Source organism: Leuresthes tenuis, unplaced genomic scaffold, assembly GCF_036924035.1.
Source record: "Leuresthes tenuis unplaced genomic scaffold, fLeuTen1.0.hap1 SCAF_15, whole genome shotgun sequence".
Lineage (NCBI taxonomy): Eukaryota > Metazoa > Chordata > Actinopteri > Atheriniformes > Atherinopsidae > Leuresthes > Leuresthes tenuis.
The window spans coordinates 4,294,036-4,321,748 of NW_027325369.1; the positions used below are offsets into that span (position 1 = coordinate 4,294,036).

Sequence of the window (27,713 nt, forward strand, 5' to 3'; positions counted from 1 at the left end):
CTGGCTGAATATACTGTGCTGGAGCTGAAGTTAACCAACACAATGGTGTGGTTACTAATTTTCACATTGAAGTGTTTCTTTAAAAAATCTACACTGACACCATTCAAAATATGTGCAGAGGTATAAAGGAATAATAAAAAAAACATCTACTGTACTAATGTAAATGTAAAGTCTTGTATTTTACTTTAATACTATGATACATTTAATATATAAGTACCCATTTTAAAACGCACTGTACTACTCATACTGTGGTTGTTGTCTAAAGGTATATTTCTGTTTTTCAAAAGGGTAAAATCAGAATTTTCTGCGGCCCGATTGTCAGGACAATGAAAAACACAACAGTACAAATTGTATAGAACAGTTTATTAAATTTAGACTTGTAAGAAGTCATCATTGTCAGACGCACTCCATCTCATGAAGCGCATTCATTATAACACCAACCCAAAAAAGGATTGATCAGGGCATTGAAACATAAATAAAGCAAATAAACATATTTACAATTCAACGTGGACAGAGAAATGGGAGTTGTGCACAAGGACACGCGACTACGTATTTAGCCAGAGGTGTCACACACTGAGAAAGAGAGTCTTTTCAATCGAAGTATCCTCTGGGAAAGCTACCTGGGGGTCAAAAGGTGGAAGGAGGATAAACACATTTAACAAAGCATGTTAAACCTACAGTGGAATCACATTTTATCTTGGTTTGACTGAAAAGAAGAAAGTCGGTAGAACCACCAATGAAACACTTATCAATAATGCTGTAGTCAGTAGACAATTATTTACTACTGCGGGTGACTTGAAGTTGGAAAAGTTTTATTCTTCATCCACCAACATTCCCTGAGGAATTGATTTCTGAGGAAAGAAGTTTCCAATTCTCCAGGCTCATTTGTTGAGGACTTCGTCAGAACGAAACATTAATTCTACAAAAAGGTATAACGTTGTCAAGACTTAAGTAAAAGTATCTTCATAAAGTCCTTAACAAAGGTAATTCAGTCTTAATCTGTGGCGTGAGCTTTCACATCCCCCACAAACTGCGAGGACACATTATATCAAACCCTCCAATATCCACTTTTTTTTTATTGTGGTGGGAGTTCGCTCTTTTTAAATATGTGAGGAGAGAATTGACCTTTTCACAACAAATGTGACTCATCTTCAGTAGGCTGAGAGTGCGGATGAACGAACATCAGTTTGACTTCCTGCATCAGACACAGTCAAGACTACAGTAATCCAAAAACCCTGCAGAATAATAATAAAAAAACCTCTTTTTTCTTTAAAAAAAGAGAAGATCTTTAGAAAAGTACAATCATAGAAAGCACAATTACAATTAACAGTTTGTGTGTAGTTACCAACAGGTCATGTGACTCTCCCAGCACTTCAAATGCACATGAAACAATGCTTATGTGGATCACATAACCATCATCAGGTCCAGGTCCCCTGCAGACAGTGTGTAGGGGGTAAAAGCAGTATTGACTATTCAACTAAATGCTCTTTTCTTGCACTGTGGGAGAGCTGCAGACCTCAGGATTTGGGGTTTTTCGCGTTTCACCGGGAACACCAGGAGGATGGGGTTGCATCATAACAGCAAAATTCCAAAATGTGAGGTGAGTTATCGGTTACAGAAAAGTACACTTGACTGACTTTCAAATGGCACTCTGGTTCCTGCAGGCTTTCCTCTGGTGTTCAAAGCGGGGCAAAGCCCTCCACTTGGCTCCCCACATGTGAAAACGAACACTGAGAAGAATTTCAAAGAGGTGACCACCATCATCAGTCTCTGGAGGTCACACAGTAACATTCAGCTATCCATTAATGGCAGAGATCGTCTCCCGTTTGTTCCCACTCTCACAGTATAATCACATTATCTTACAGTTGCCTCATGAAAATGCCTTTTACAAGCAACGGCGCCTTACAATATTTACAACATTGATCGATCTTTTAAATGGACAAAGATAGGGGTATAAACAAGGTTCTGCCTACAGTTCTGTACAGAGAGGAAAGAGGAGGTGTTGGAAAGAAATTGAGCACCTCAGAGTCATTCTGAAAAATGTACAGACAGAAAAACTGCGTCCATGTACTGGATCTAATATAGGCTCACATTCACCCCTTCACTTTCCTATCATGCAAAAAGACTTGAGCCAAAGGCTCGGCATACACTCGGAGGGGGGCAACAGGCCCCTTTCTAAAGGCAAGTCACTTCTGATGGACTGGACTCAAAGCTCCTTTCTATGCAATACATCACCATCTCTCATTAAAATAAAGGAAAAAAAAGATGGTCTCTTTTTTTTTTTGGTCTTCCAAATCAGGCATACTGGGTGTCAGAACACCAGTTAGTGCTTATACAAGTGACTACATCACTGGTAGAAACAGCTAATGAAGCATCAAAGGCCCCCTTGGAGTGTCCTCTCGGTTCTGATACCTGAGGTGTGGCGTGGTTGAGTGAACACTGGCTCAATGTTGGGAGCAAGCAGCATGTTGTGAACAGGCTGGGATCAGATCAGATGTCTAATTGTTCTTCAAGTGTCTGTCTATAGTCTGAATGCTATAGATGATAAAGTTTGCCATGTTGGAGTGAAGAGAGTGGCAGCTGTTAAAGATAATCACAGATAAACAATGCTATAAATCACTGGCTGAGAATACACAGAAGTGTAGTAAACTATCTGGTACTCACAGTTATTTAAAATATTCGCTAAGAATCCTATACCAGTACCACTGAGCCAAGCCTGGTTGCAAATTTATGGAACGCCTTCCACTTTGAAAACATCTTTTCCCTTTTAGGTGTAATAAAAATGGGAACTTGGGCAGCATCGTGATGTGTGGACAATTACCAAGACAGAGTCCTGCACAGTTGTTTTTCTTGGTTAGAAGTGATGATGGAGGGATGGCTGAGGTGTTTCTCTTGGGTGGGTGGCTGACCAGCAGGGGAACGACCGGAAAGAGAGAGCGTGGAAAGATTTTCAGGTAGCCGATGTCTGGCGCGAAGGCCGGCCCATCGAAGAAGCGCTGTAGGTGCGGGAGCGCTGCCTTACGGCCAGCCGGCAGGGCAGCTCCAGCTCCTGGAACAGGGGCGTCCCTGTGATGTCAGCAGCCTCAGGACGCTCGCTGGGGCTCAGCGACAGCATGCTGCGGACCATATTCAGCTGGAGGAGAGGGGAAACCGGACAGAACAGGGAGCCCTTCACAAATATGTCCATGCAGTCGTGTTTTTATCTGAACCACATGCCCCACAAGCATCGTCATTCAAACAGTACGGCCAGAGTTCCAAAAATGTAAACAATGCAATGAGCGGCAAATCTAAACCAATATTTCATTTAGGATGGACCATAGAGAACATTTTAATATCTCATGAAAAACCTTGAGATGGGGGCAATAAACGGCTGAAAGTAAGTGGTGCTAAGAAGAAACAGAAAGGAACACGTTGTAACTAATTAGGTTGATTGGCAACAGGTCAGAAACCTTCAATTGATGGGCAGAGGTTCAACAACCGACAAAATCTATATTTCCAAATTATGGATCAATTTCAGAGTAGTATATGTCAATGAAAACATTGTGAAGACCTTTAATGTCCCATCATCTACGGTACATAATATCATCCAGATTCTGAGAATTTGGAGCTCGGGAGCTTCTAGAAATCACTGCCAGTGAACACAGTTTGCGGTGCCCTCCACAAACGCAGGGTGTTTGTAGTATTTGTTTCTGGGATTCTGTGATGGACCGCCAACCTGTCCAGGGTGTATCCAGCTTCTTGCTCAATGGCAGCTGGGGAAGGCAGCTGGGATAGCTACCTCCCCCAGAGCTTTCGACAACTGAAAACATTTGGCGCATCATGAAACGCCCGGTACAAAAAAGACCCAGGACTGTTGAGCCACTAGAATCGTATATCAGACGAGGATGGAACAACATTCCTCTCCTAAAGGTCCAGCAGCTGGTCCCAGACCTTCCCAGACTGTTGTTAGAAGAAGGGGGGGATGCTTCACAGAGGTAAACATGGCGCTCAGATGTCTTGCTGCCATCAAAGCCAAAATGAGCTGATGTTTTTCATGAAAAGGTAAATCTGTTTCCTACGTTCTGCTGTGAATTGAACATCGGTTTATGAGATTTGCAGATCATTGCATTCTCGTTTTATTCACATCTTATAAAAACACAACTTGTAAAGTGCTACAGTAAGGTAAGAGGTTGAGAGTATTTCAAGTGGCGGAGAATCACAGATTGCATTGCAGGATTATGTTAATCTTATTACTTAGTAAACAGGATTAAGGAAATAAGCACACTATAATATAGGTTAGATTTGATCAATGCTTCTTATAGTACAAAACCATTTTCAAGTAATTTAAAAGTCATTTAAATCTGTTACTGACTGAAGTGTGCCTCACTTTGTATTTTATCAGCTGTTCTTTGCATGACACACAGGCACACCTTTCCTCTTTTGCTCACATGCTGTTTGCATTTGAAGCCACTAGGTGGCAGCAGATGACCACTTACCTCCTGTACATTGTTTATGGAGAAAACCTCTGGGAAGCGCAGTGCTCTCACCTCTGTGAGCGTCTGGAAAGAAGGATGTAAACACCTGTGAGTGGAACGGCCCTAATGGCTGATCAGGTCCTTTGTTACTAAGACAAAGGCTTCGTGCTCGATCGCTACAGTGAAAGCAGCTGTATCAGTGGGCCGCATGACAGCTCTTTCTGCTTGCTCAACGCAGAATAGAATAATTAGGAGAATAAAAGAACTGACAGATTAATTGCCTTAACAGCTGCACCTACTGTAAATGTTAGCACTCATATCATTTAAGTTTAGACAATTTTTCAACTGGGTTTTTTTTTTCAATTCGGCTCTAACACCTCGGTATGGTAACAATGTTGAAAGTGAACAGTTTAACGGGCCAACTGGTACTCTGGGCATATTAGAACAAGAAAAAACACATTTACCTATTTAAAAAGGCTAGTTATAGTTATTTATTGCTGTTTTATGATATCTTCAGACAGAAAATAATGCAGTAAAATTAGGAATATCGAGCCATGTGGTGACTCACCCTCACTCTCTCCATCTGGGTCCTGAAAGGATACAGCAGCTCGAACAGGATCAATCCCAGAGAGTAGATGTCCACTTTATGAGAGTACGAGTTTCCAGAGAGCTGTGAAAGCAAAAGGGCACATGATGGAAGCGCTCTTAACTTTTTCCAACATGAGCACTCTGGTGTAGCGCTTCCCACCTGCTCTGGGCTCATGTACAGCTTGGTGCCGACCTGGCCCGTGTGCCGGGTAAGAAGCGGGGCGGGCGTCAGAGCGCTTGGCTCGTCCTCATCTTCCTCCTGGTCCATAGCCGTCACCAGACCGAAGTCGCCCACTTTCACCACATCGTCCATGGTGAAGAAGATGTTGGAAGGCTGGAGGGACCAAAGGTTCACGTGCCGTTCAACACATGTGCGCTTAAGCTGCTTGGATCATCCATCTCTCTACATTTTGTCCAACCAGATTAACTCAAAATGGCTAACTAAAGCAGCGATCAAAGTCAGCTTCTGAAGTGTTTTTCTTCTGCTTCATCTTTACTCTCTCAGCGTGAGATGCGTTCAGACATTTAATCTACACTCGTTACATCCGGCTGAGCCTTTCGTTTGTGTGCGTTTACCTTGAGGTCCCTGTGCATGAGCCCCTTGCTGTGCAGGAAGTCGACAGCCTCCGCGATCTGCAGGAAGATGTCCAGGCACTGGTTGTGCTCCCTCTGCTCCGTTAGGCAGCGCTGAGCCATCCAGTCCTTCAGATTCTCCTTCCGACAGAGCTGCATCTGGATGTACAGGTACACCTGGAGGCAGGGGGAGAGGTTTCAATGCATTCACACCGCAGACGTGATATAGTGTTTGGATTATTTTTGATGTGTGAAAACACAAAGCTCTGGTTTTCTTTCAAGGATCAGATCGAGTGCGTTTTAATTAAATCTCTGCAGGAGACTGGGTTTCATAAATCTTTAAAGTAAGCTTGAAACTGTTTCTAAGAAGTAGTAAAGTTTTAAAAGCAGTGTTGTGCTGCATCTTTACAAGACAACACGAGTTAAACTTATGGAGTTGAAGTTAAAATTCACCCTTAATGCATTTATATGTTAACAAGAGAACCGATGCAACAAAAAGTGCAGATCAGGAAATAACCTTTGGGGACGGCTGGACCCGCTGGGTTGGAGGAGATGTGGGCAGAGCCAGGGTGAGCGAGGTTGGCCGAGGAGGAGTGGAAGACGAGTTCGGGACAGATTCCTGTCGTCTCGTGTGTGAGGAAGACGAACTGTTTCTCTCTGTCAGCGTGCACGGACCGGCAGCGCTGGAGCCCGAGTCTGTGTCTGCGTCAGCGTCTCGGTCGCAACCGGAGTCCTCGAACACGATGTCAAAGGAAGAGGACGTGCAGTCGCTGGGGCCCCGTGGAGGGCACAGCTCGAAGGAGTGGGGGTTGTCTGAGGCGTCGGGGTCGGCCTGGCTGTCTCTCTCAGACATCAGGCTGTCGTGGCCGAGCAGCGGCTGGAAGGACAGTTCTCCGTCATCAACACCGAAGCCCACCATGCCGTTGGAGAGCAGAGCCCGTGCATCCACAGACGCCTCCAGAGCGTCTCCCTCGGGCCCAGAGGCAGGGGACAGGGAGCTGGACACAGGGACTTTGACTGACAGCGCCTCCATGTGGTCAAGGAAGCTCATTGGCCAGTCAGTGGTACTAAAAGAGATGAAGGAGACGCCTTTAAATGAGTTTCCACTCCAAAAGAACTCACATGGACTCAGTTGATTGGTGGACCTGCTGGGCTACAGAAGATGGTAAATGGACTTGTACTTGTATAGCGCTTTTCTAGTCTAGCTGACCACTCAATTCACCCCACTCACACACATTCATACAGCACGTCTTAAGATTCATAACTACGTGCTTTTCTAATCATTCATACACACATTCATACCCCCAATGATACACTGGGGGGGCAACATGGGGTTCAGTGTCTTGCCCAAGGACGCTTCGACATGTATCCTGGGGAAGCCACCTTCCGATTGGTGGGTGACTGCTCTTCCTCCTGAGCTACAGCCGGGATAACAACAGGTTTAAAACACCCTGCTAACCTGGCGTCTTTCAGCCACCTCTGGTCCATTTCCTCCTGCCAGCCCTCAGGGGGGCTCTCCTGCCAGGCATTGAAGTAGCGGATAATCCCCGGGTGCTCCAGCTTTGCCAGGGCCTTCACCTCTCGCATCACCTTTTCTCGGGCCAGCTCCCTGAAAGACAAGAGGTTTCAATTCAAATTAGAGCGAAATCTTATGGTCTAAACAAATCAAATGAATTCCAAATCAACTCTTTTTGGGGGTTTTTGTGGCGCATTTTCTACAAAAATATACAAAAAAACAGCAATGACATAAGATAAAGCTAGCTTTAAACAGCAAGGCTTTCATGAGCACTTCAATAAAGACACAGGGTGTGGAAATGTTCAAAAGACGACAGTGCTGAAACGTAAAAGAAGGCAAAACTGCTTCAGCGGAGCGATAAATTCCCAAGCTTATCAGTATGAATAACAATACAAAGCTAATATTTGTTTCAGAATGTGAGTTATGCTTCATTTGGGTTTAACAAGTAGGCCACTGCTTATGTAACTCAGTTTAAGAGCTTTAAAGGAAATGGAGATGATGGGAGAGCTAATGGCCTCCAGCAAGGAAGAGTGTTGTGGCCAGAGAGAGGCACTACCTGTTGGGCAGACGGATCCTTTTGATGGCGTAGTTGCAGTCATCCACTTTATTGCGGGCTTCAAACACAACACCAAACCCCCCTCGGCCAAGGCACTGCACTGGCTCAAAGTCTGTCAGGTACCTAAAGGGAGAGACACTTTGGTTACCGCCGTGCACAGAAGAAGAATAGCTCTTCTCCAAGAAGTAAAAAATACTTTATCACCTGGCAGTTTTAAAGAGCACAAGCACAGACTTCACTGTGCTCCGGGGAGCTTATTAAGTGGTAAAAAGGTGATTACCAGAGAAGGAATTACAACCAGCAAATTCCTTGCAGAGGCTCCTTGGATGCTCATTTGGCAGATTAAAAATGTGGGGCTGAACAATATCTACCATTCACACCGATAAAGAGAAACATTTCAACTGAGGTATCCATTTATTCTGCGACGGCGTGGTACTGAAATCCTATTCTGCAGCACAAGTTTGACATGTTGGAAAGTTGCAGTCTAAATAATCAAGAAGAGCTCAAAAGTCCATGTTAGAGAGAGAGAAACAGCCACACTCTGCTCCGCCCTGTCAAAGCATCCCTGCTCTGTTTCCGCAGTGGTTGAAGGTTGTCTCTATTAGGAAGTGTGAGGGCACGTGGGATTCAGGCATCGCTTCCTGATCTCCGTCTCCCTCCCAACAGCCCGGACTCTCGCTTGCCTCAGCTGCTGCAACAGCTGCAGGTTTTATTTCGGGACAGTTCTCCGGCAAAAGTAATTGGAATGGACTGCTGCAGCAGCTTTCAAAGAAGGGGACGGGTGGGGTGCTGATCGTTTTAATCCGGATCAAAAAAAAGAGAGAGAATGTGTTCAATCACACTGTTGCTTGGAGTTGAGGTGAGTAGAGATGCATTATTCAGGTAAACATGCCTCCTCCATCGACCAGACTGCGAAGTCTGTGCATTTAAATAGTGGGTGCTGATCATATTCTGGAGGTCCAAAGGAAAAAAAACTTGGGGCCATCGTCCTGTCAGTGATGCAAGGTGACACTCCAACCCTGTGGCAGATGCTACTGGGTGGGGCCGTCTCCACAAGGAGTGAACCCAGGTCATTTTCATTTGATGGCAAACAGCTGAGTTGCCCAATCACGCATTACTACGACTCCTATCTCCCATCTCTGTCTTGTCCTATCGTGGCAGGCTGGAAGATCACTGGTCACCATGGTAACAGTGCTCCATCTGTAGCTACACCTTGAACAAGTGAGACTCGCCTCTGACTTTTAAGTGTTAGGGTGGTAATTCCTGAAGCATTGGAAGTGTTGAGAAAAGTTACAAAACAACTTGCATGGGGAACATGCTGCTTTACGGCGTCTTAGTGAATTACCTGGACACATATTCACAGGAACGGATCTCCATGGCAACTGGCTCTTTGGATTCCACAACTTCAAGGTCAAACTTGCTGTCTGTCTGGCACTGTGTCTCCGACTCTTTGCGTTGCTTTGATGAACAGACGGAGGACAGTAAAGACATGTTAAAATCAGGTGGTACTGAGAATTTCATAAGGGAAAAAAAAGCTTTGGAGTAAACTGTGACATTATCCGCCAAGCAAGTCACTTTTAGGAAGTTACTTTTGCCTGTTGCTGCAGGCTGTTTTAGGTCTTACCCGCACATAGGCCACAGGAGCAGGAGGGTGGAAGAACTTGCGGACGATGTAAGTGGTGGCGGCGATGCAGAAAATGATGGTCCCAAGAATCTCCTTCCACCAGGGCAGCAGCAGCACGGGGTCCTTTCTCCTGCGACTGTCAGCGCTCGCCTCGTTTGGCTTTATCAGGCTGACGGCGCTCTCGCGTTTCTCCCGGTAACGCTTGCTGAAGGGGAAGTAGTAGCCGTTGTCTGCAGCAAGAAGAGGCAGAGATCAGTCAGTGGAGTTCAAATTAATTATGTCCTCGTTTCATTTTGTTTAGAAAACTGCGATTAGGTTCTCACCATATGGATACTGAAGGATGGACAGGGCTCCATTGCTGTATTCATCGTGGGAGTACTTGTCATTACTCAGACACTTATCAAATTCATCAGAGCCAACCAGAGCTGGAGTTCGAGAGGGGGAATCTGCAAGGACAAATGAAGAAGTTCCACAGAAATCATCTTTGGTAGTCGTACAGTACACTGTTCAGGAATAAAGGGCAAAGCTTCGGTTCATTTGGATACAGAGCATCCATATGACATCAGAGACTTCTTTCAACACTTTAGTTTACCTCTGGGTTTTAAACTACAAAGATTGAGACTGTCTTTGCTCACTTTTCCCCTCATACTAACACAAACGTAGTTCCTTTGGTGAGGAGACTCGGCAGCTAGTGAATATACATGTAAAGACTTACGTATGAGTGGCTTCCATTTGATGGTGGGTAAGGGAATGATATCTTTCTCCGAGCCAATGGCTTTGGAGGGGAACTTTTCAGAGATCCTCACTGATGACTGCAGGTACAGCTGCCCCTGGAACATCCCTGACAAAACAAAGGCAAAAGAGTTATCAGTGTGCTACATTCACATGTACCTCACAGATGTATCAGGACAGGACGGTGCTCGGAAATAATGCAGCGCGTTTAAAAAGTGTGTTTGTAGGCTTTTACCAAGATAGACACTGGACTCTGCAGCCCCCCGGTCCTTCTCAGCATCTTCTTCTTCCTCCTCGTCAGTTTCCGACTGGCTGCTGTAGGCAGTGTCGTCAAACAGGCTGATCGGTGTGACTTTCCCACCACCCACCAGCCAGGCAGAGGCGATGGGCGTGCAGAACTGCACAACAGCACGTGACACACAATGAGTTGAAATGTTGATCTTCCCAGTGAGACGCACCAAACTCAGCTCAGGGCTAACGTTGCTAAATAACTGCTGTTGTAAAGCGTCTTACCTGATGTTCCCAGACCAGCCGTCCGTTGGGCTCGGTGCTGAAGGCCATGACCTTCCAATCGGGAACAGACACTTTGATGACGAGGTCCAGGTGTTGGTTTTGGTTCTGCTTGTTCTCCGTCTGCTCTCTGTCCTTTGGTTCATCGGTGATGACTCGCTCACTCTCCTTCCAGGTGTCACCGTTCACTATATCTCCCTCCAAGAAGTTCATTCCAGGCTGTATCTCCGGAACAAGTTTCAGTTCAAAGTTCCCAACGCTGAAGTTCCACCTCGAGTAATAAAGGGTAAAACGCAGTTTGAGAAAAACACAAATACTGACAGCGAGGACCGACTGCTCACTTTCCATCCATCATCTCCCAAAGCCATGACACGTGGCATTGCTATGAGATAATCAGTGTCAGTCGCTTCAACTGTCAGGGCTGTGTTTTGGCTCAGCACTGCATGTAAACGTCTACTGGCTGAACAGTTAACTGACTTTACTATTGAATACAGCTGACAGGAAGTCAGTAGAGTGTCTGTGTACCTCTCTGACACACAAGACACAGTAGCTGCTCGATGACTCAGGTTGGCAGTGGCACTGACAGATTGGTGACTGAATAAAACTCACTTCTCCATTCCCGAGCGAGGCCTGATGGCTCGCACGGTCTTCTGAGTCCTCTGCAGCAGCAGCACATCTTCGCCTTCCACCTCGTCGTCCCCCCAGCGGCTGCAGCCCCCCGCAGAGCAGATGTAACGAATCTGAGGTCAGCAGATAACAAGTAGGGTCATTCTGTGGTCTTTACACTTATGTATAAACAAACTATCACGTTGGACTTCAAGCGGTTTCAAAGACCTTGCCACTGTAGGCCCCCAGGCCATAAGTAGTGAGGGATTTCCCCCCGACCAGGACTGTGTCCTCTCCGATGCGGTAGGACGACTCCAGCAGGGATTCAACACTGAAAGGCACTGCCTCCATACTCTCCCTGTCCCGGTTCCACTGGAACAAGGCACCATCCAGTGAGGGTATGACCATCTTATTGCCAAAGACCTGCAGGACACAAAAAGATTAAAAAAAGAATAAACATGAAATCAGGTTAGTTTTGTTGTCCTCTTACAGACACTTTTACTCAAAACTAGAGAAAGGAGTTGATGTAAATAAGGTGAAAAGGATAATTAATTAGGCTAAAAAGGGAAGATCTGCTTTATGAAAACATAATCAATACATTTATTGATTGATTTATCTTTTTTTTTTTTTCCAAGCCCTCACTACAGCACTGTCCCAAACAGACAACACTGGCCGACGCTCAACCGCCCACACGGCAGCCGCTTCCGCCCCCGCACTCTTGGACTCAGGCCACAGACTTGGGACCATTACACAACCAAGAGCTTAGCTAATTGACTTGGATCTTTGTAAAAGTGTGCAATCCTGGATAATGTGAGTGTATGAGGTGGGGGGGCAGCAAGGATGACATCATTGCAAAAACCTGATCCTAATCCTGATTTAACCTCCATAGCTTCAGCTTGTCAGAGGGTCAGTAAGGTTCTGCAAACACTGCAGACGTCATCGCACACAGGAGGTGACATGAAACTTAAAAATCACATCCTCTGGAGAGCCACGTTGTGACTTGCATCTTTCAACCGTTTAGAGACGTAACAGCAGCTTTGGGTCGGTATGCTGGCTTTTGGTCAGTTGTTGCTGGTTCAAAGCTGTAACCTGTCGATGGGTCTGGAAATCCTATCAGACTGTCTGAAGTCAGAGAAGCAGCTTCACGGTGCATTTTAAAAAAAATAAATAAATAAATGGGCTGAAGCAATGTGTGAAAGAATGACCAGGAGCAGCAGTGATGTCATCCTTTTGAAAAGGAAAGGGTGCTTTGGAGGGTGAATTTAGAAAAGGGAAAAGAAGGAGGGGGTTACCAATCTGACCATAACATCACACCACGCTGGTGTGGCTACGAGGCTGCAAAGAGCTTTACAGCAGAATGGGGAAATTCTCAGAGCTGTGGATGAGTCATGCTGCTCCTGACGCTTTAATCCATCCCTCTGATCTGGTTCAGTGCTCTGACACCAGTTAGCGTCCTCTGCTGCACAGTCTGACGTGAGAGATTCTCCCCCCCAAAAAAAAAAAAAAAAAAAAAAAAAAAACGCGCATCAGCAAGTAGCAAAGCTGAGGAAAATGAGGCACATGTGTCATTTGAAGTCAGTGTCGTCCTTAAACTGGAACAGTAGAAATGTTCAAATCCTTTAACCAGACTTTTTTTTTATTCTATTTTAAAAACAACAACATCCTCATAATCACTCTGACAAGGAGACAATAGCAGCGTCATGGGTGCTGCTGTTTCTTTTTTCTCTGACATCAGTCAGTTTTGTTTTTTGTTTTTCAAATCATGAACTCAACCACATCAAATAACTATCTGCACCACGAGCATATTCATACTCGGCCTTCTAAGTTTGCTCAGAGTATATATGTTTAATATGTTTATATATTTGGCAGACACTTTTATCCAGAGCAACTTACACTGGTAGGCGGTTAGGATAAGGGGGTCTCGCCTAAGGACACCTTTCATGCAGGGGATTTGGACCCAGGTCATCCACATGAAAGGTGGCATAATAATTTATGACATTTATTTCTCTGTAACCAGGTTTCATCAGGCCTTTAAATATCAATAGATAGAAGCTCAAAATGTTTTTTTGTCTACACGTTAAGGTTGGATGATTCACTTTGATGGCTCTCAAAACCTGAGACGGTCCATCTCTAGAAGGATGATAAAAAAAAACCTGAGACAGTCCATCTCTAGAAGGATGATAAAAAAAACCTGAGACAGTCCATCTCTAGAAGGATGATAAAAAAAACCTGAGACAGTCCATCTCTAGAAGGATGATAAAAAAAACCTGAGACAGTCCATCTCTAGAAGGATGATAAAAAAAACCTGAGACAGTCCATCTCTAGAAGGATGATAAAAAAAAAACCTGAGACAGTCCATCTCTAGAAGGATGATAAAAAAACCTGAGACAGTCCATCTCTAGAAGGATGATAAAAAAACCTGAGACAGTCCATCTCTAGAAGGATGATAAAAAAACCTGAGACAGTCCATCTCTAGAAGGATGATAAACCTTGTAAAGCATGGCACAACTTCATCTAAATCATCATTGTGCATCTTGAAAATATTGCAGCAGTGTCCCCAATTTCCATTTTTAATCAATTCTAACTGATCTGTAGAGCATTGTGTCAAATGTCATCGCTCACAGCACGCGACAGACAAATGTGGCCCGTCAGTTTTTAAAGGGCACGGAAAACAAAGCTAAAAGTCTCACAAGAGAACGTTCGTCTAAACACTTCAGAAAGAGGAAAAAGATACGATATGTCAGCCCTTAGCAGCCCTCCCTCTGCCGTTGGAAGCCAACGAAAAGGCATCCTTTGATGTTGATGAATTGTATTCGATCAGCACACCCACAATCTGTTTGTTGGCATGTCTTTTTCTGTCTGTTAAGATAAAACTACCTCAATCTCTGAAAGGGTTTAGTGATCTTTTATGCTTTTGTCACATCCTTAAAAAATGTATCAACAAGATTTTTGCATTTTTTTTTTAGTAAATGTTCAATTTATTCAAAGGACTTGAAAAATAAATTGACTTGTCAGCATAAACGCCTCCGTTCGCTGTGGCTTTATGAGCTTATTAATCTTTAAAGAGCTCTAACTCAGACTCAGTCAAGTCTTACCCTCCTCTTTTTTCTGAATGTGTGGGATGTTTGTTCACTCTGAGATCAGCCATTCATTCATCTGCAGATAATCATGATGGCTGCAGAAACCTTCAGTGAGCAGAGTTTCAGTTGAAAGCAGCAGACTTGTTTCAGCACATTGTAGCTTTAACACAATGTACTCTGTGAGCTTTATTAATACATGTCATTATTATTGTTTCATCAATGTATTCATTTTTCATACAGCCAATTTAATATGGAGGCATTCATGCAAATGAGCATGATGATTATTTGATGTTAGGAATCATGTCATCACACTCCACCCGTGGGAAAAAGGAGGAGCGGGGTAGCTTTAGAGCGGGGGTTTGTCAGACACTTAGCGAGGTGTACGAGTGTCGGTGTGTTGCTGCTGATCCTCCAGCGGCCTTGTCAAACAGCGTCACCTGTCATCCACAGCTAATGTGCCACTGTTAGCACATGAGGCTAACCTCAGTGCTCCGCTCTGAGGAGGACGACAGTGTAACGCTGGAGCAAAAACAGGAAAAGCAATGGAAACAAAATCAAAGGACCACGAGGAAAGATTGACTTTCTGACAAAAAAAATACTGCCTAACTGGCCATTTCCATTTCCCTGACTGAGCCAGAACAGTTACTGCCTGTCCCATTAAGCACAGAGAGGTAATTGAGCATTTGTCACTGAGTAACAATTCATCAAATTCTCCCTGCACTCACTCAGTCACACCGCATGCCAGCAGAGGCACACAAGTGTGTGCATCCTGGAGTGAGCATGGGTGGAGTGTCTATTATGTGATGACATCATCTCTGGTCTGAAGCATTACCTCACCTCTCTAATCACCCCCCCTCCATCACCACCGCCACCTTCATCCCTTTAGCTCCGCCCATACAACATGAGTCATCCACACTGGTACTGACTCCCCCTCATATGCCACCCCCACTCTCTCTCACACACACACACACACACAGATACCCTTCAACCCCCTCTAACACCCCGGAGCAACTTCTTCTTTTCTGACCTGATGGCTTTTTTTCTGCAGACAATGCTGTTTGTGACTCTCTTGTAACCCATTTATCTAACGAAAAAAAAAGAAGACGACATATTCCGGAGGATGCAGCAGGTGACTGGCTGCTTCCGCTCCGGCATGTTGAGACCAGCCAATAGCATGACAGCAGAACCCCCTTTGACTCTGATCACCGAGCAGACTGGTGTCTCAGGGACCCGGCGAGCACCAATAAAACCGTTGCTATGCGCTCAGTAGGAAGAGGAGGGTGGAGGCGGTGAGAGCCAGCGGGGAAATCTCTCCCACCACACACAGAGCATCCCGGGTTACAGAGGCCAAGGCAGGATTTAAGTTTATAATGCCAGTACATTTGCAAAAGACAAACGCACACGCCGTCACAGCGAGTCAACGGTGCGGGAGCCAACGGGCGTCTCCGCTCGTTCCGCTCTGTCAGCCAACAGGTGAAAACACCCAAACAAACGCACAGTCAGCATCCGTCACGTCGTGCGCACACAGGAGGATGCTACATGTGGAAATGTCTGAGCACTTCCTGTAAAGTCTCAGCGTCACAGTGCTATCGTCTTCTTCTGTTTTTCCTTCTCTTCTCCAAGTGGGCCTTTCCTGCTGCGAGTGTGCACGTTCTTACTGAATCAACAAAGTTATGTCATGCAACAAAATAAACTAAAACAAGATTTTAATGTGTAAGCAATAATCTTTTTAATCCAAGGAGAAAAAAACCTAAATCCGTAACAGAACTATAGAACATGCAGAACAAACCAATATAACTTCCCCCTTTGCCCCTCAAATCTAGCCCCTAATCCCTCCGTTTTATGTGTTCAAGCCAAGGGTAAAAGTGCGTCCTGATTCATTCTGAGACGGAATGAGGTAACACGGTCCTTGAAACAGAGATTTTTAGTCTTCTTGGCGTTTGTGTATTCTTAAACTTCTGTGATATACCGGAAACGTCTGCAGACAGATGCCAATAACCTGCACAGCCGTAAGGTTTCCTCATCCCGTTGAAGAAGTAGTTATTGAATGTAATTCGGTTTTGGCAAATCCGCACGTAAACATGTTACAAGTGGCAGCGAGAGAGGATTTAATCCTTCTGCCTTAGGGGGTGCACCTGCTAAAAATGGTTTAAGAGAGATCACAACACCCATTTATATTGCATCTGTTTATGTAAAAGGAATCTGCGACGACTGACAATGTATCCGATTCTGGAAGGGGTGTCGGTGGAATATCTTAACCATTTCCCCCAGTGGATTAGTTTCAAGGGGGAAGTGGACACATGAAATTAAGGGGATGGGATAACACTAAGGAATTAGATTGGACTGATGTCTTTTCTTTCTGACAACAGCAATGGAAGTCCGGCAGACTGTTTCTGATTTGCAGTTAAAATATGGAGGGATAATATGCCCGCTCAAGGTGATTTTTCCCTTTTTTGAAGACGACTTTTTGAGCAACTCAGTGAATCCCGTTTGACCCGGTAAAGTTTAATATGACACAATTTGCTCAACTATGTTCAGTCTGAGCCGGCAAACAATATCAGATGTGATATCTCAGATGTTCCCAGAGATTATGGGCTTTTGTGGATTTCCACCACAGTAAAACTCAAAGTTAGTTTCCCGGTTAGGGAAGCTACTTGTTCATCTGAAGACGACTACAGGGCCACACAACACAGACCCAGTCTATTCACTTCAAATCTATGGAAAAATGTCCAATTCACATTTCTTTTATGTGGCTTTTCGAAAGATCGATAAGATTGTTTTTGATCTAAATCAGCTTTACAGCAGCTGATTTTCAGATCCGATCCAAACAAAAACAGCCACTGCCTGTCAAATGTGTTTATATTCCAAGAATAAGTCTACAGTAGCCGGTTATATTGTGCGTGTGTGTTTCTCAGATCCAAACATGTCTTCTCACCAGCACCGGCAGACCAATATTAAACCAAACCCAGCAGCTACCCAGACCCTTGTTAGCATCGGGGGCTCTTTCCCTGAGGCAAAACTCTCACACAGCGCGAGTCCACATCAAAGGAAATCACGAGCGTGTCTCCAGCATGCATTTCAGAGAGCGGGCTCTCGCTCGGGGCTGCGCTTCGCTTTCTGCACGTCGGTGTGGGCGGTTTAAGCTTCTGTGTACATGTGCAGACCCAGTGTTTCACTGTGCTTGTATGTGTAAACCACTACAGTCAACAAAGAGGCTAATCCTCCAGGCGAAACAGCTACTCTTAGATTTATGCGGGGGGGAGAGTGTGTCTGGTGTATGTTGAATCTGAATGTGTGTACACGGAATGGCTGAGTCTTCAAAGTGCTGCGAGTTCAAATATTGGTCTTACAGTCGACAGGAGGAAAGTCGGAACAGATTGTTTGTATTCAGCGGACGGCACCAGAGACGCTGCCCCCTTAACCTTCAAATGACATGTTTTTAAATCTAGCTGGGATGGAGGAGATGTTTTTTGTTACCCGTGTAAGGGACTGTAGCTGATGTTTATGTTTCTACAACATAATTTAGAGCAGTACTCTACCATTTTTAACTTGTAAAATATTTCTCTAAAGACTGTTACAGCAGAGAGAAATGAAGTAGAATCTTTCAGGCATGTCCAAAATGACTCCGGACTTCCTTTATTTTTCTCCAATTGAATGGCTACAAACAAAAGAAATGAAAACACGTTTTGATCTACCTCAGGTTTGCTGAGGCTGGAGGACACCAAGCACCCTGAGCCAACATCTAGGTCCCACTGCTTCCGGCCCTGGTTGTGAGGATCCAGGGCGGAGATCCGCCCATCCAGGGTGCTGATGATCACAAGAGACCTATGAACAGAACACAGACACTTCAACATCTACTCCCAAAGTGAGTTTATGTACCCTAACTGCAGCTTAACAGAACAAGTAACACTCTCAGAAGCACTAGATCTCTGTAGGCGTTTTTTAGATTTCAAAGAAGGAGAAAAAAAAAGAAAAGGTAAAGCCTTAACGCCGCCATCCCAGAGGGGTTTTTGGTTTAATGCCATCACGGACAGGACGTAAGCAGTGGCGCAGGCCTTTCATCTCAAGTCCACTCTTGTTTAGCAACCAGAGCAACCTTCAGCAGAAGCCAACCGATTCGTGGCCGGGGGTTTGGGTGGCGTATTGCTTTTAGAGGATTTTCAGAATTTGTATGACGGAACATTGGGGAAACATTTGTTTTATTCTTTTTTTATTAGATTTTGAGAAAAGGTTAGGCAATACATATGAAATGTCACGTATAAAGTTGAAACTTTGAGAATAACGCCAGCTCACAGTTTAAAGAGAATACATCTGGCATCTAAAGATTAAAGTGGATTCTCTGAAATGACCTCAAACGAGTGGGAGCACACAGTCATCGACACAGCTGTGAGACACTGTACCCTAGAACAGGTTTTACTGACAACGACATTCTTTCTGCACATAAATGCAGAGTGGCGTGATGTTTAAGCCTTACAGAGCTCGTGCTGAGAATTACGTCTGTTTAGAAGGAGGAACCAAACAAACAGGAATGCATTCCTGCAACCTGAAGTGGCTGGTACAGAACAGACGGTTACACAAGCATGCGATACAGAGAAGCATACGCTGCATGACAAAACACAGTCAGGTGGATGATCAGACTGAGCTCGAGCAGGCAGGTATCTGACACGCAGGCATCATCACAACAAAGGTCCCAACGTTTGAGATACGCCGAAGCTTTGATGGTTTTAGTCACCATGTTGTTATGGAGGGCAGTTACAGCACCTCATGAAGGGACTTCTCTGTCCCACAGATGCATCCAAAAAGGTTCATTCTCAACATTTTGACTTGATACTCAATGTTTTAATTCTTGAAATGAGAAATAAAAAAAAAATTTTTAAAAACAAAACAAACTGTGACCCAAACACTCTTTAACACTCATTAAGTTCCTTTTTATTTTCACCAACTTTAACTGCACATTGAGAAAATAAGAAGATCCCTCAGGAAAATTCCCTTTCACTGATCACTGGGAGTTTTCAAAATTGTAATGACACCTCACACTTTGAGTGTGTTTGGTGCGTTCAAGGGCGTCTGGGAAAAGTTATTCTCAACACTTTGAAAAAAAATAAAAAAGTTTTTTAACGGACAAATAATACTCAATTAATCTGTTTTGCACATATTTCATTCAGAAGCCCTGCTGGCTGACAACGGGCAACTGCAGCTGAGACTGGGGGAAATAAGACGCAGGGGGTGCTAGTGTTTGCTTTGCATGATATATGATCCGAGGGCTACCGGCAGCACCAGCGCGCCTCACCCCTGAGAAGAGATTATAAAGTATCCCAGTGATGAATTTTTACCCCAATTAGGTGAATGAACTTAGTACTAAGAGGAAAATTCTAATAATGGATTTCATAGCTATGTATGTGCCCACACAGCAACATCTGTTCACAGCGATTCCTTTTTTTCCCTAACAGTCTTGACTTTAATGAATTGAGACATCCAGCCCCACCCGTCGCCTAACTGTTAGACTTACTGCCGCACTGCTTGTCAATCATGTGCGAGGCTCCGCTCGTGGCCACATCCCCACTATTGATTTGTATCTGTCTAGAGAAGGTGCTGTCAACCGGGCTTTTAGCTTCATTTAACCAGCGAGGGCCCATGCACGCCATCTCCCAGAACCCGCTGCTTCACAGCCATGCAGTGGGGACGACAGAAGTTTCCCTCTGTTGAGACACACGGGGGTTTAACTGCCTCCCTCAAGGGTAACTAGACAGAAGATGCTGAAGTAGAGCAAAGTGTCACACTTGTTCACTTTCCCCGGCAGACTCACAAAGCAGCAGTGAGAGAAAATGTGCACTGCGGTAACAAAAACGAAACAGTGTTTTTACCACATTGGACACCTTTTAAAGCAGGAGATGACTAATGACTCACTATAATATCTTATTGATTTTAACTATCGAACAATCTTCTGAGATGAAAGGGAACGAGAATGTTCTACTGAGATGTTAAAGGCTTTAAAGGATTACTTCAAAGGGTGTAAATCAATTTTTGCAACATTTCTCTTGTGTTTCACAAGAGTCACTCATTTACTGGGAGGTATGGTTTGCTGATCTGAAGGAGCAACTCAAAATGCAAATAGGATCGCGGAACAGCCAACGTGTCTCTCATTCCCATCAAAGCCCAGATTATCTTCCCAAATCTGCTCTGAGCATCACCAGCCTCGCCACTAGCGCTGAAGTGCAGGGTGCTAAGAAAAACATTGTTTTTTTTCCTAGCAGCCACCAATAAAAACACAGCGCTCAAGCCTGCTCTCACCCTCTCAATTGGCTGCCAGATCCTGCCAAAAATATTAGGCTGATTGGTTGTTGCTAAGCAGTCAGCTCTCTGAGAGGGTGGAAGATTTGGCGGCTTTCACTCGACCGGGCTCCGCCACCCCCACCCTCCCCGCGCTACTCCTCACAAGTCATACAGTGAATGCAAAAGTGAGGTAAAAGTCACAGAGAGCACTGAGTTCATCCTCAGAGATAGAAGGAGGGTAAAGCAGGAGATTTCATTCAGAGAGAACGATCAAAAGGCTGCTGTGGGCTCTTTGTACTCCAGATAAAGGATAAGAAGTAGTGGTGGTGGGGCGGGAGGGGAGGGGAGGTTGGGCTTCACTTTAAAAGTTAGGTATCATAATAGCAGTGGAGAAAACAAGAAATAAAGGAGGGAAAAGAGGGAGAGACTTCAAATATAGAACCGAACCTTTAATTAAAAAACAACTGAAACAAAACAAAGAGCCCTGCTGCATCATTTACAACTCGAGGCAATTTATTTACCACGTCTGAGCCCCGAGACACTGCGGCTCTGCTCGGCACCAAAGGGATAACATGTAGCCTGTGGGGCTGCTGCTGCTGCCGACCGTGACAGATGTGGAGACACTGAAGAAGACATTTGAAGGGAGAGCGAAAAAGGGAGAAAGAAGGAGTCAAGTGACGCTGCCAACAGTCTGTGGGCTGTTAGTGTCCTCGTCTGTAATGCTGTCAAAGTGTCATAATAGTGCTGAGTGTTTCTTAAATCACAAAGCATATGGTGGAGCAGGGAGCCAATTAGCCTCGCTCTCACCAGACTCCGCTCCTCAGAGACGCTCGGCCTCAGTCTGCGCACACCGACAAAACCAAGCTTCTGGTAAACACGCTCCATTGAAAGAAACGACCGGGATGTTTACACAGGCTGAGTCTCCAAGGAGCACCAGCTTCTCAGTCAGACCAATCCTGAAAGCCTGCCGCTTTCCCAGCAGCCAATGGAAACACCAGTTTCCTCCTCGCTTAGCCAATGGGTGGGCAGCTCTGCAAGCTCCGAGCCACTGGCAGGGCAGGACTGCCTGTAACCATGCAACAGCAAGCAGCCTGGGCGCACGCCGGAGTGTGGAGCTCTGCTGCCGCGCAGCTGCCACTCAGCCTACCGTGCAGTCGCTGCGAGGCAGAGCAAAAATACGAGAGCATGGGGAGCACGTGGGGCCAAAGTTATGGATGCGGCTCTGAGGCGGCCGCACCCAGCACCACCAGCTGCATCAAGGAAGCAGTGGCCATTTGGAAACATAAGGCCACAGCCAGAGCAGGGAAGGGTTTATACAGGTTACTGAAGATCGTAAAAAGCAGCCATTTATGTGCAATAATGCCTCAAATAAACACTCAGATGAGATTAACAAACACACAAAGGTGACATAAATGTACCACCAAGCCAGCGTGACATCAACAACCACATTATTACACAGATGACATAACATCAGTACTTAAGCACATTTTAATGTGATGGCAGGGTTTATATAACTGCCCTCTGAACTTGGGAAAATAAACAAGCGATCATTTTCAGGGCAGCTGAAGCCTCGTGTGGACTTAGGCAGCAGAATCCAACGTATCCATCAGCATCGATGCAGCAGAGAGCAAAGGGTGTGGTTCAAAAGGAAGAAAAAAAAGTACTAGCATGAAAAACACACACCATTTAAAAGTGTTGCCATCACCCTCTTTCCCCTCCTCACACGTGGTAAAATCCAAACTCTGTGGCGCCACGCTCCTGCCAGCTCATTGGCTGTTACGGAGCACCGATCTGGGGATCTGATTCGTTGTTGCTAAGCAGTGATGAGTCGGTGAGAGTGAAAACAAGACAGCGTGGTCCTACTGACTATCAGCCAACTCTGTTTTCATCCTACCCTCCTTACTTCTATCCCCCCTCCTTCTGTCTCTCTCAGAGAATCACACCTTTCTGCCTCTGCCCCACCCATACTGCAGTGCTGCCAGACGGGTCCTGCCGACTTACCAAAATAGCCACTGACCTAATAAATTCACTGCCACTGATAATCATGTTTGAAAACCGGCATTCTTTCGCAGGAACATTTGTGAAGACTTTTCACAAAGTGCTTTCATTAAACAAACCACACAAAATCCCAACAGCAATAAAAACATGGTTACATAAGAAAGAGACTCCAAAGAGATTAGATAAGGTTGTGCGAAGTGACAGAGTTTAGTAGCCAGAAATATGTCTTCAAACCTTGCTAATTTACAACAAACACTGACTGTAAAGAACTGAGTTTATAAGGCTCAATTAAAACTTCGCAGAAGGAGTTCAGTCATCTACATCCTGACCTGTTATTTTGGGGACTGTGTCTATTATTAAAACACGGAGCTGTAAAGGAAAAAAAAGTGTCTTCACTTCATCCTTTACCTTACTGTAACCAGACCCATGCGGCCAACTCCAATTCTGAGCACCGGCCCGTCTTTCCGACTGCAATTGGCCCACAAATCACCCGGCTTGGCCGATTGGCTGTTGCTAAGCAGTATGCTGGTAGAAGCTGGCCTGCAAACAAGGTGGCCCAGAAGAGCTGTTGCAGCTCCAAAGCCCGGGGGGGTGTGTGTGTGTGTGTTGGGGGGGGGGGTTTCAAACAAAGCTACTGTCCTCTCTGCTCTCACCTGCAAGTGGTCCCTGAGGTGCTGGAGAGCCCGGTGGAGCACTTGCTTGCTGAGGCGTCAAAGCTGGCAGCACCATCACATGTATGATTCACACACGAAAGGGTTCTAAACATATGCCCGTACACGTACATGCGCTGAGACAGGTGTAATATCAGGTCTCCAGAGCGGAGTTTCTGACATAAAGATGGCAGAGAAAGGCGACGCGACAGCTGTCAGACGACACGACGGCAGCACTCGTCGCAATCTGAGGGTCGGATCAAAGCAAACATCTAGAATATTTATAGATTACAGGATACAAAGGGGGGGGGGGGCAAAAACAAGTGCAAATGACAGAAACTTACAAATGTTGACATCTGAGCAGCAGAGAGCTGCTTTTGTGAAACTTGATTTAGAAATGCTCAACTGCTAAATGTAATTTGGAAGATAAATGCTTTTTTTCTTTTTTAAAAAGGGCCTCAATGGAGGTCTGGGCTGTTCAAGTTGTGATCGTGTCAACAAAGCACTGAGATTAAAGGGGATCTCCACCTGGAAAAAGTGGTACATGACAGTGAAGCCACTTTGGTGGTGTGAAAAAGAGCAACAAAGCAGCTGTGTCTGTGTTAAATGAGGGGTGTGTTGGTGTCACCGTCACAGGATCAGGAGTGTTTGACTTGGAAAGAAAGGCGCTGATAAAGCACAGAGAGGTCGGTCACAGAAAGAAGTGATGGAAGCTGCTCCAAAGGCTGACCTATGCAGTGCTGATGGCGATAACTGCAGCCAGGTCGCCTCTTTATTCTTTAAATTCACCATCATCCAATAACTATGACATGTAGAAACAACTCGCTCAAATTGTGTTCTCGAACAGCAACTGAATTTCTCCTGAAAGAGTTGTTTTGATTTAAACCCTAAGATCTGTTGTTATATTCTTACCCAATGGCCTATTTGAGCAGAAACTTAGAGAAATGTTTCATTTTATTGTGACATTTCTAAAGTACAGCAGCATCACTGTTACTGTATGGGGTATTATTATATATATATATATATATATATATATATTTATATATACGCACACATGCTCGAGAGGTGGCATTAAAAAGCAATGCGCAAGTGTGAGAACATCAGGGAGGCAGCAGCGGGGAGATGAGAGAGACTAAACTCATGAGTGAGGGACAAAGAGAATACATTCAACAGAAAAAGAGATAACTCTTTGGCACACCACCAGGGAGGGTGTGATCCGTCGTACGGCGCATTGACCCAAGAAAAGCAGAAAATGTGTTGTCTTTTCCGGCTAACTCGCTCACTAAATTTGTTGACTTGTGCCGTACATGCGCACGTTAGTATTAGAAGAAAAAACTATGCCCTCTGTGGAGGTCTACATGGAAGACTTCTCAAAGGCAAACAGTAAGCGAATGTGTGAGGAAGGCTAAGAGAGGAAAGAAAACACAGAGAGCAGGTGATGCAGAATGGGACAGGGCTGAGAAACGGAGGGATGTGTAGAGGAAGAGAAGGAGGCGCAGAGAGCCAGCAGCAGCAGGGTGTGACCAGCACCAGGACCAACACTCAGGAGTTTCCCTGCAGCAGCTGAGGTGACTGGCAGAGGAATAGCCTGCTTCTTTCGGAGCAAAACTGCTCTGTTGATCACTTTCAATTTGCTGTTTGATGGCGTACTGCAGGTGACAGGCAGGAAGGCGTGTTTCTATCACAACTTTTCACTTTGTCTGTGCTCCTGGTGAGGCACTGGCCGTAAACAGATAGTCACTTCTTTTTTGTACTGTGTGGAAAAAAAAAGTTACACATGTCTTTTTCCCTTCTTGTCTATTTCAAAGTTAGACGCATTAAAAACTAAAACTACACACTCCACCTGACTCCACCTTCATGGGACTGACTGCACAGTGCACTCAGAGGCTTCCTGCTGTGAGAAAACAGGCTCTATAAGGCAGCACAAGTCCAGAGCGAATATGCAACGCTTTGAGGGGGGTTCTAGAGAGCTGTAAAGTGAGCCTCAAGATAAAAAAATAAATTAAAAAAACCAAAATGTGGGAAACCGGCTGCATTTTTTAACCACCGTGTAGATGCAGCAGCAGCACGCTTCAACATTAGGTCAGAAACCCCAGCAGAATCTTCAAAAGGTTCGACTCCTTTTTTTTTTTTTTTTAATGACTTCAATCAAACTCCCTCTTGGAAAACAGACAAGATGTTTAGGTTACTACACAGAGAATAATTTAGCACGGGACATCCGATGCTTCCAACCAAGAAAATAACAAGGATTGGAGGAGGCTGTATCACAGGCAGGGGTGTCTGTAATGGACCTGGTAAAAGATAAATAAATAACAGGAGGAATACTCATGAAGAACACACTGCACCAAATATCTGAGGTGGGCGTCAAAACCTACTGTTTTCTAAGGAAGACTAAATCAATGCTGTACCAACTGCATCCCACTTTGGGCGGCAGCAGCAGCAGCTGCGGTTTGTGTGAGGCAGAAAACTTTGGAGCGACATGCCTTTTCACGATGATATGTCAACTGTTTTCATGTTAGAGTTGTATTTTAGGTTCGTGACTAAAGGGCAAGACGTTCACCTTTTGATTCTACCGCAAGTTTCCACTACTGTCGGCGAATCCCCCCCCTTAACAGAACTCCCATCAACCCAACTTCTATTCAAACAGCAACAGATCAGGGCCATCAGACCACATCCTTCAAAAGCATCCCTGCCACAGCTTTAAAACACCGCAGCCGACACCACTTTGTCTTAAGCTCCTGTTAAACTGCGGTTAATTCTGTAAACAAAACTCCTCTGTGCTAAGAAGCGGGCTCTGTGCTGAGTGGAGGATATAAGCAGCGCATCAAGAGGGGACGTTATCTCTGTTGTCAAGTGAGAAGGCAGGTTGCCGTACTGTACCGGAAACAGTGTGGTGTTTGCTATTTAAAAAAGAAAAAAGGAACTTAACGACCTCACGAGAAGTGAAAATATGATGGGCATGGCCGAAATAATCGCGCTCCTGACATTAGCACCTTTGTTATTTACCAAGCATGACTCAACCGCGGAGTCGACCGCAAAGCGCACGTGCTCGTGTGTGTCCAGAGAGCGGGTGCGAGTTACTGTATCGATGCAAGTTCCAACAAGCCCCAAAACAACAGCCATGACAGGTCAGTTCAGGACGTGTTCCAGGTTCCGGCTGAAAACGGCCTTTACAGTCCTGCTGATATTACGCAGGAGGAGCTTTAAATTGGGCCTCAGAAAACTTTCTGGGAAATGACATTGAGTGTTTTTCACCCATTTGCCAAGCTTTATTAACTGTTGTCTGTCTAAAGCACTTCTCTTTCCACAACACAATTAAGTTCGTTTGCATATATGCCAACACAATAATTTAAATCATATACATATATTGGTAAGTGTGTATGACAACTATGAAATTGTGTCAACTTTCCATGCGATTTTCCATTCAAACTTTAAAAGATCTACGCCCATTATCGGACACGACTACACGATGTTTGTCCTCTTTTCTGCAACGACAGCCCGCTGTCCTCACTTAAAATTAGTGCCACAACAATTATTCAAGATTATCAAAGGGTTGTTGTGGGAAAAATTACATGCCACGTGCAGTTTATGAGTTAATGGAGCACAAGTAAACGCAACCACAACTTTTGATATAAGCGCCATGGCGGAAGGATACGCTCAAATATAAGTAAAAGAACTGTGAAAGGGTCGTTTAAGCTAGCAAAATTCAAAAAGTAGCGCCGTTGTCGTGCTTCGTATTTACACACTTGTCACTTGGGAGGTCATACATATGGAAAGTGTCCGACAGTGGGTGTCTAGCTATAAACTATCCTTTTCCACACTTAAAAAAAAACAACATTTAATTACCTTGAAGGTCGGACGTTCCCGTTACTTTCTCCATACGATTCGTCGGCCTCACCTGCCGACCCGTTCTCGTCGTCCTCCACTGTAACGTCTGCTCCAGTGACCGGGGTGCCTACGTTCTCCAAGCCGCGCTCCATGACTCTTGCACCATTTTCTGCCGAGGTCGAACGTGAACCCCGGGTGGCAAATTGCGACTCCCTCCCGATGGTGGAGCCCTGAGCTTGCGAAGTCCCGAATCCTATGAGCGCTTTTAGCAACAGCAGGAGCACCAGGGAAATGCTCACGTTTCCAAAGTGAAGCCCCCTTTCCATTTGTAAGACTGGCACATTAGTGAAATATGAGATTTACATGCCACTGGCCGTGTAAATCTGAACATACAATTAAAGTTAAAGTACAAAAAACTTAAACGCCATAGAAAACTTCGTTGTGTCTACAAAAACGCCCCTTTGAATGTGTTCTTTAAGTAAACATAAACAGCCTCTGGGACACCATGTTATTCCCTTTATACTAGATTGAGACTTGCCTTGGTAACGCTAAATCCCGCCTTGTTTCTACACTACGGTTGGACAGTAAACTCCATAAATGCGTTTAACTTTACTGTGGTCGTTTCTTATTGCGCAGTTTGGTGTCATTCACACATCCTCGCATACTAAGCAGAATATGATTGCTTTACACATCCGTCACTCAAAGAGGTGGACTCAGCGCATGCC

General features: G+C 45.0%; 1 protein-coding gene across 1 annotated transcript; it reads right to left on the bottom strand.

Annotated features, from left to right (window-relative positions):
• Nucleotides 1–348: 348 nt before the first annotated feature.
• eif2ak3 (eukaryotic translation initiation factor 2-alpha kinase 3) lies at nt 349–27,570 on the bottom strand. The gene is made up of 18 exons (XM_072364709.1): nt 27,007–27,570; nt 17,935–18,064; nt 11,388–11,582; nt 11,163–11,293; nt 10,557–10,824; nt 10,279–10,441; nt 10,027–10,152; nt 9,635–9,757; nt 9,312–9,541; nt 9,033–9,145; nt 7,688–7,810; nt 7,075–7,224; nt 6,133–6,682; nt 5,619–5,792; nt 5,203–5,376; nt 5,023–5,124; nt 4,476–4,538; nt 349–3,133 (listed from the first exon to the last, which is right to left on the bottom strand). Exons 1-18 carry the CDS (start codon nt 27,312–27,314, stop codon nt 2,951–2,953), a joined length of 3,306 nt encoding a protein of 1,101 aa, XP_072220810.1. The 5' UTR covers nt 27,315–27,570; the 3' UTR covers nt 349–2,950.
• Nucleotides 27,571–27,713: the final 143 nt, after the last annotated feature.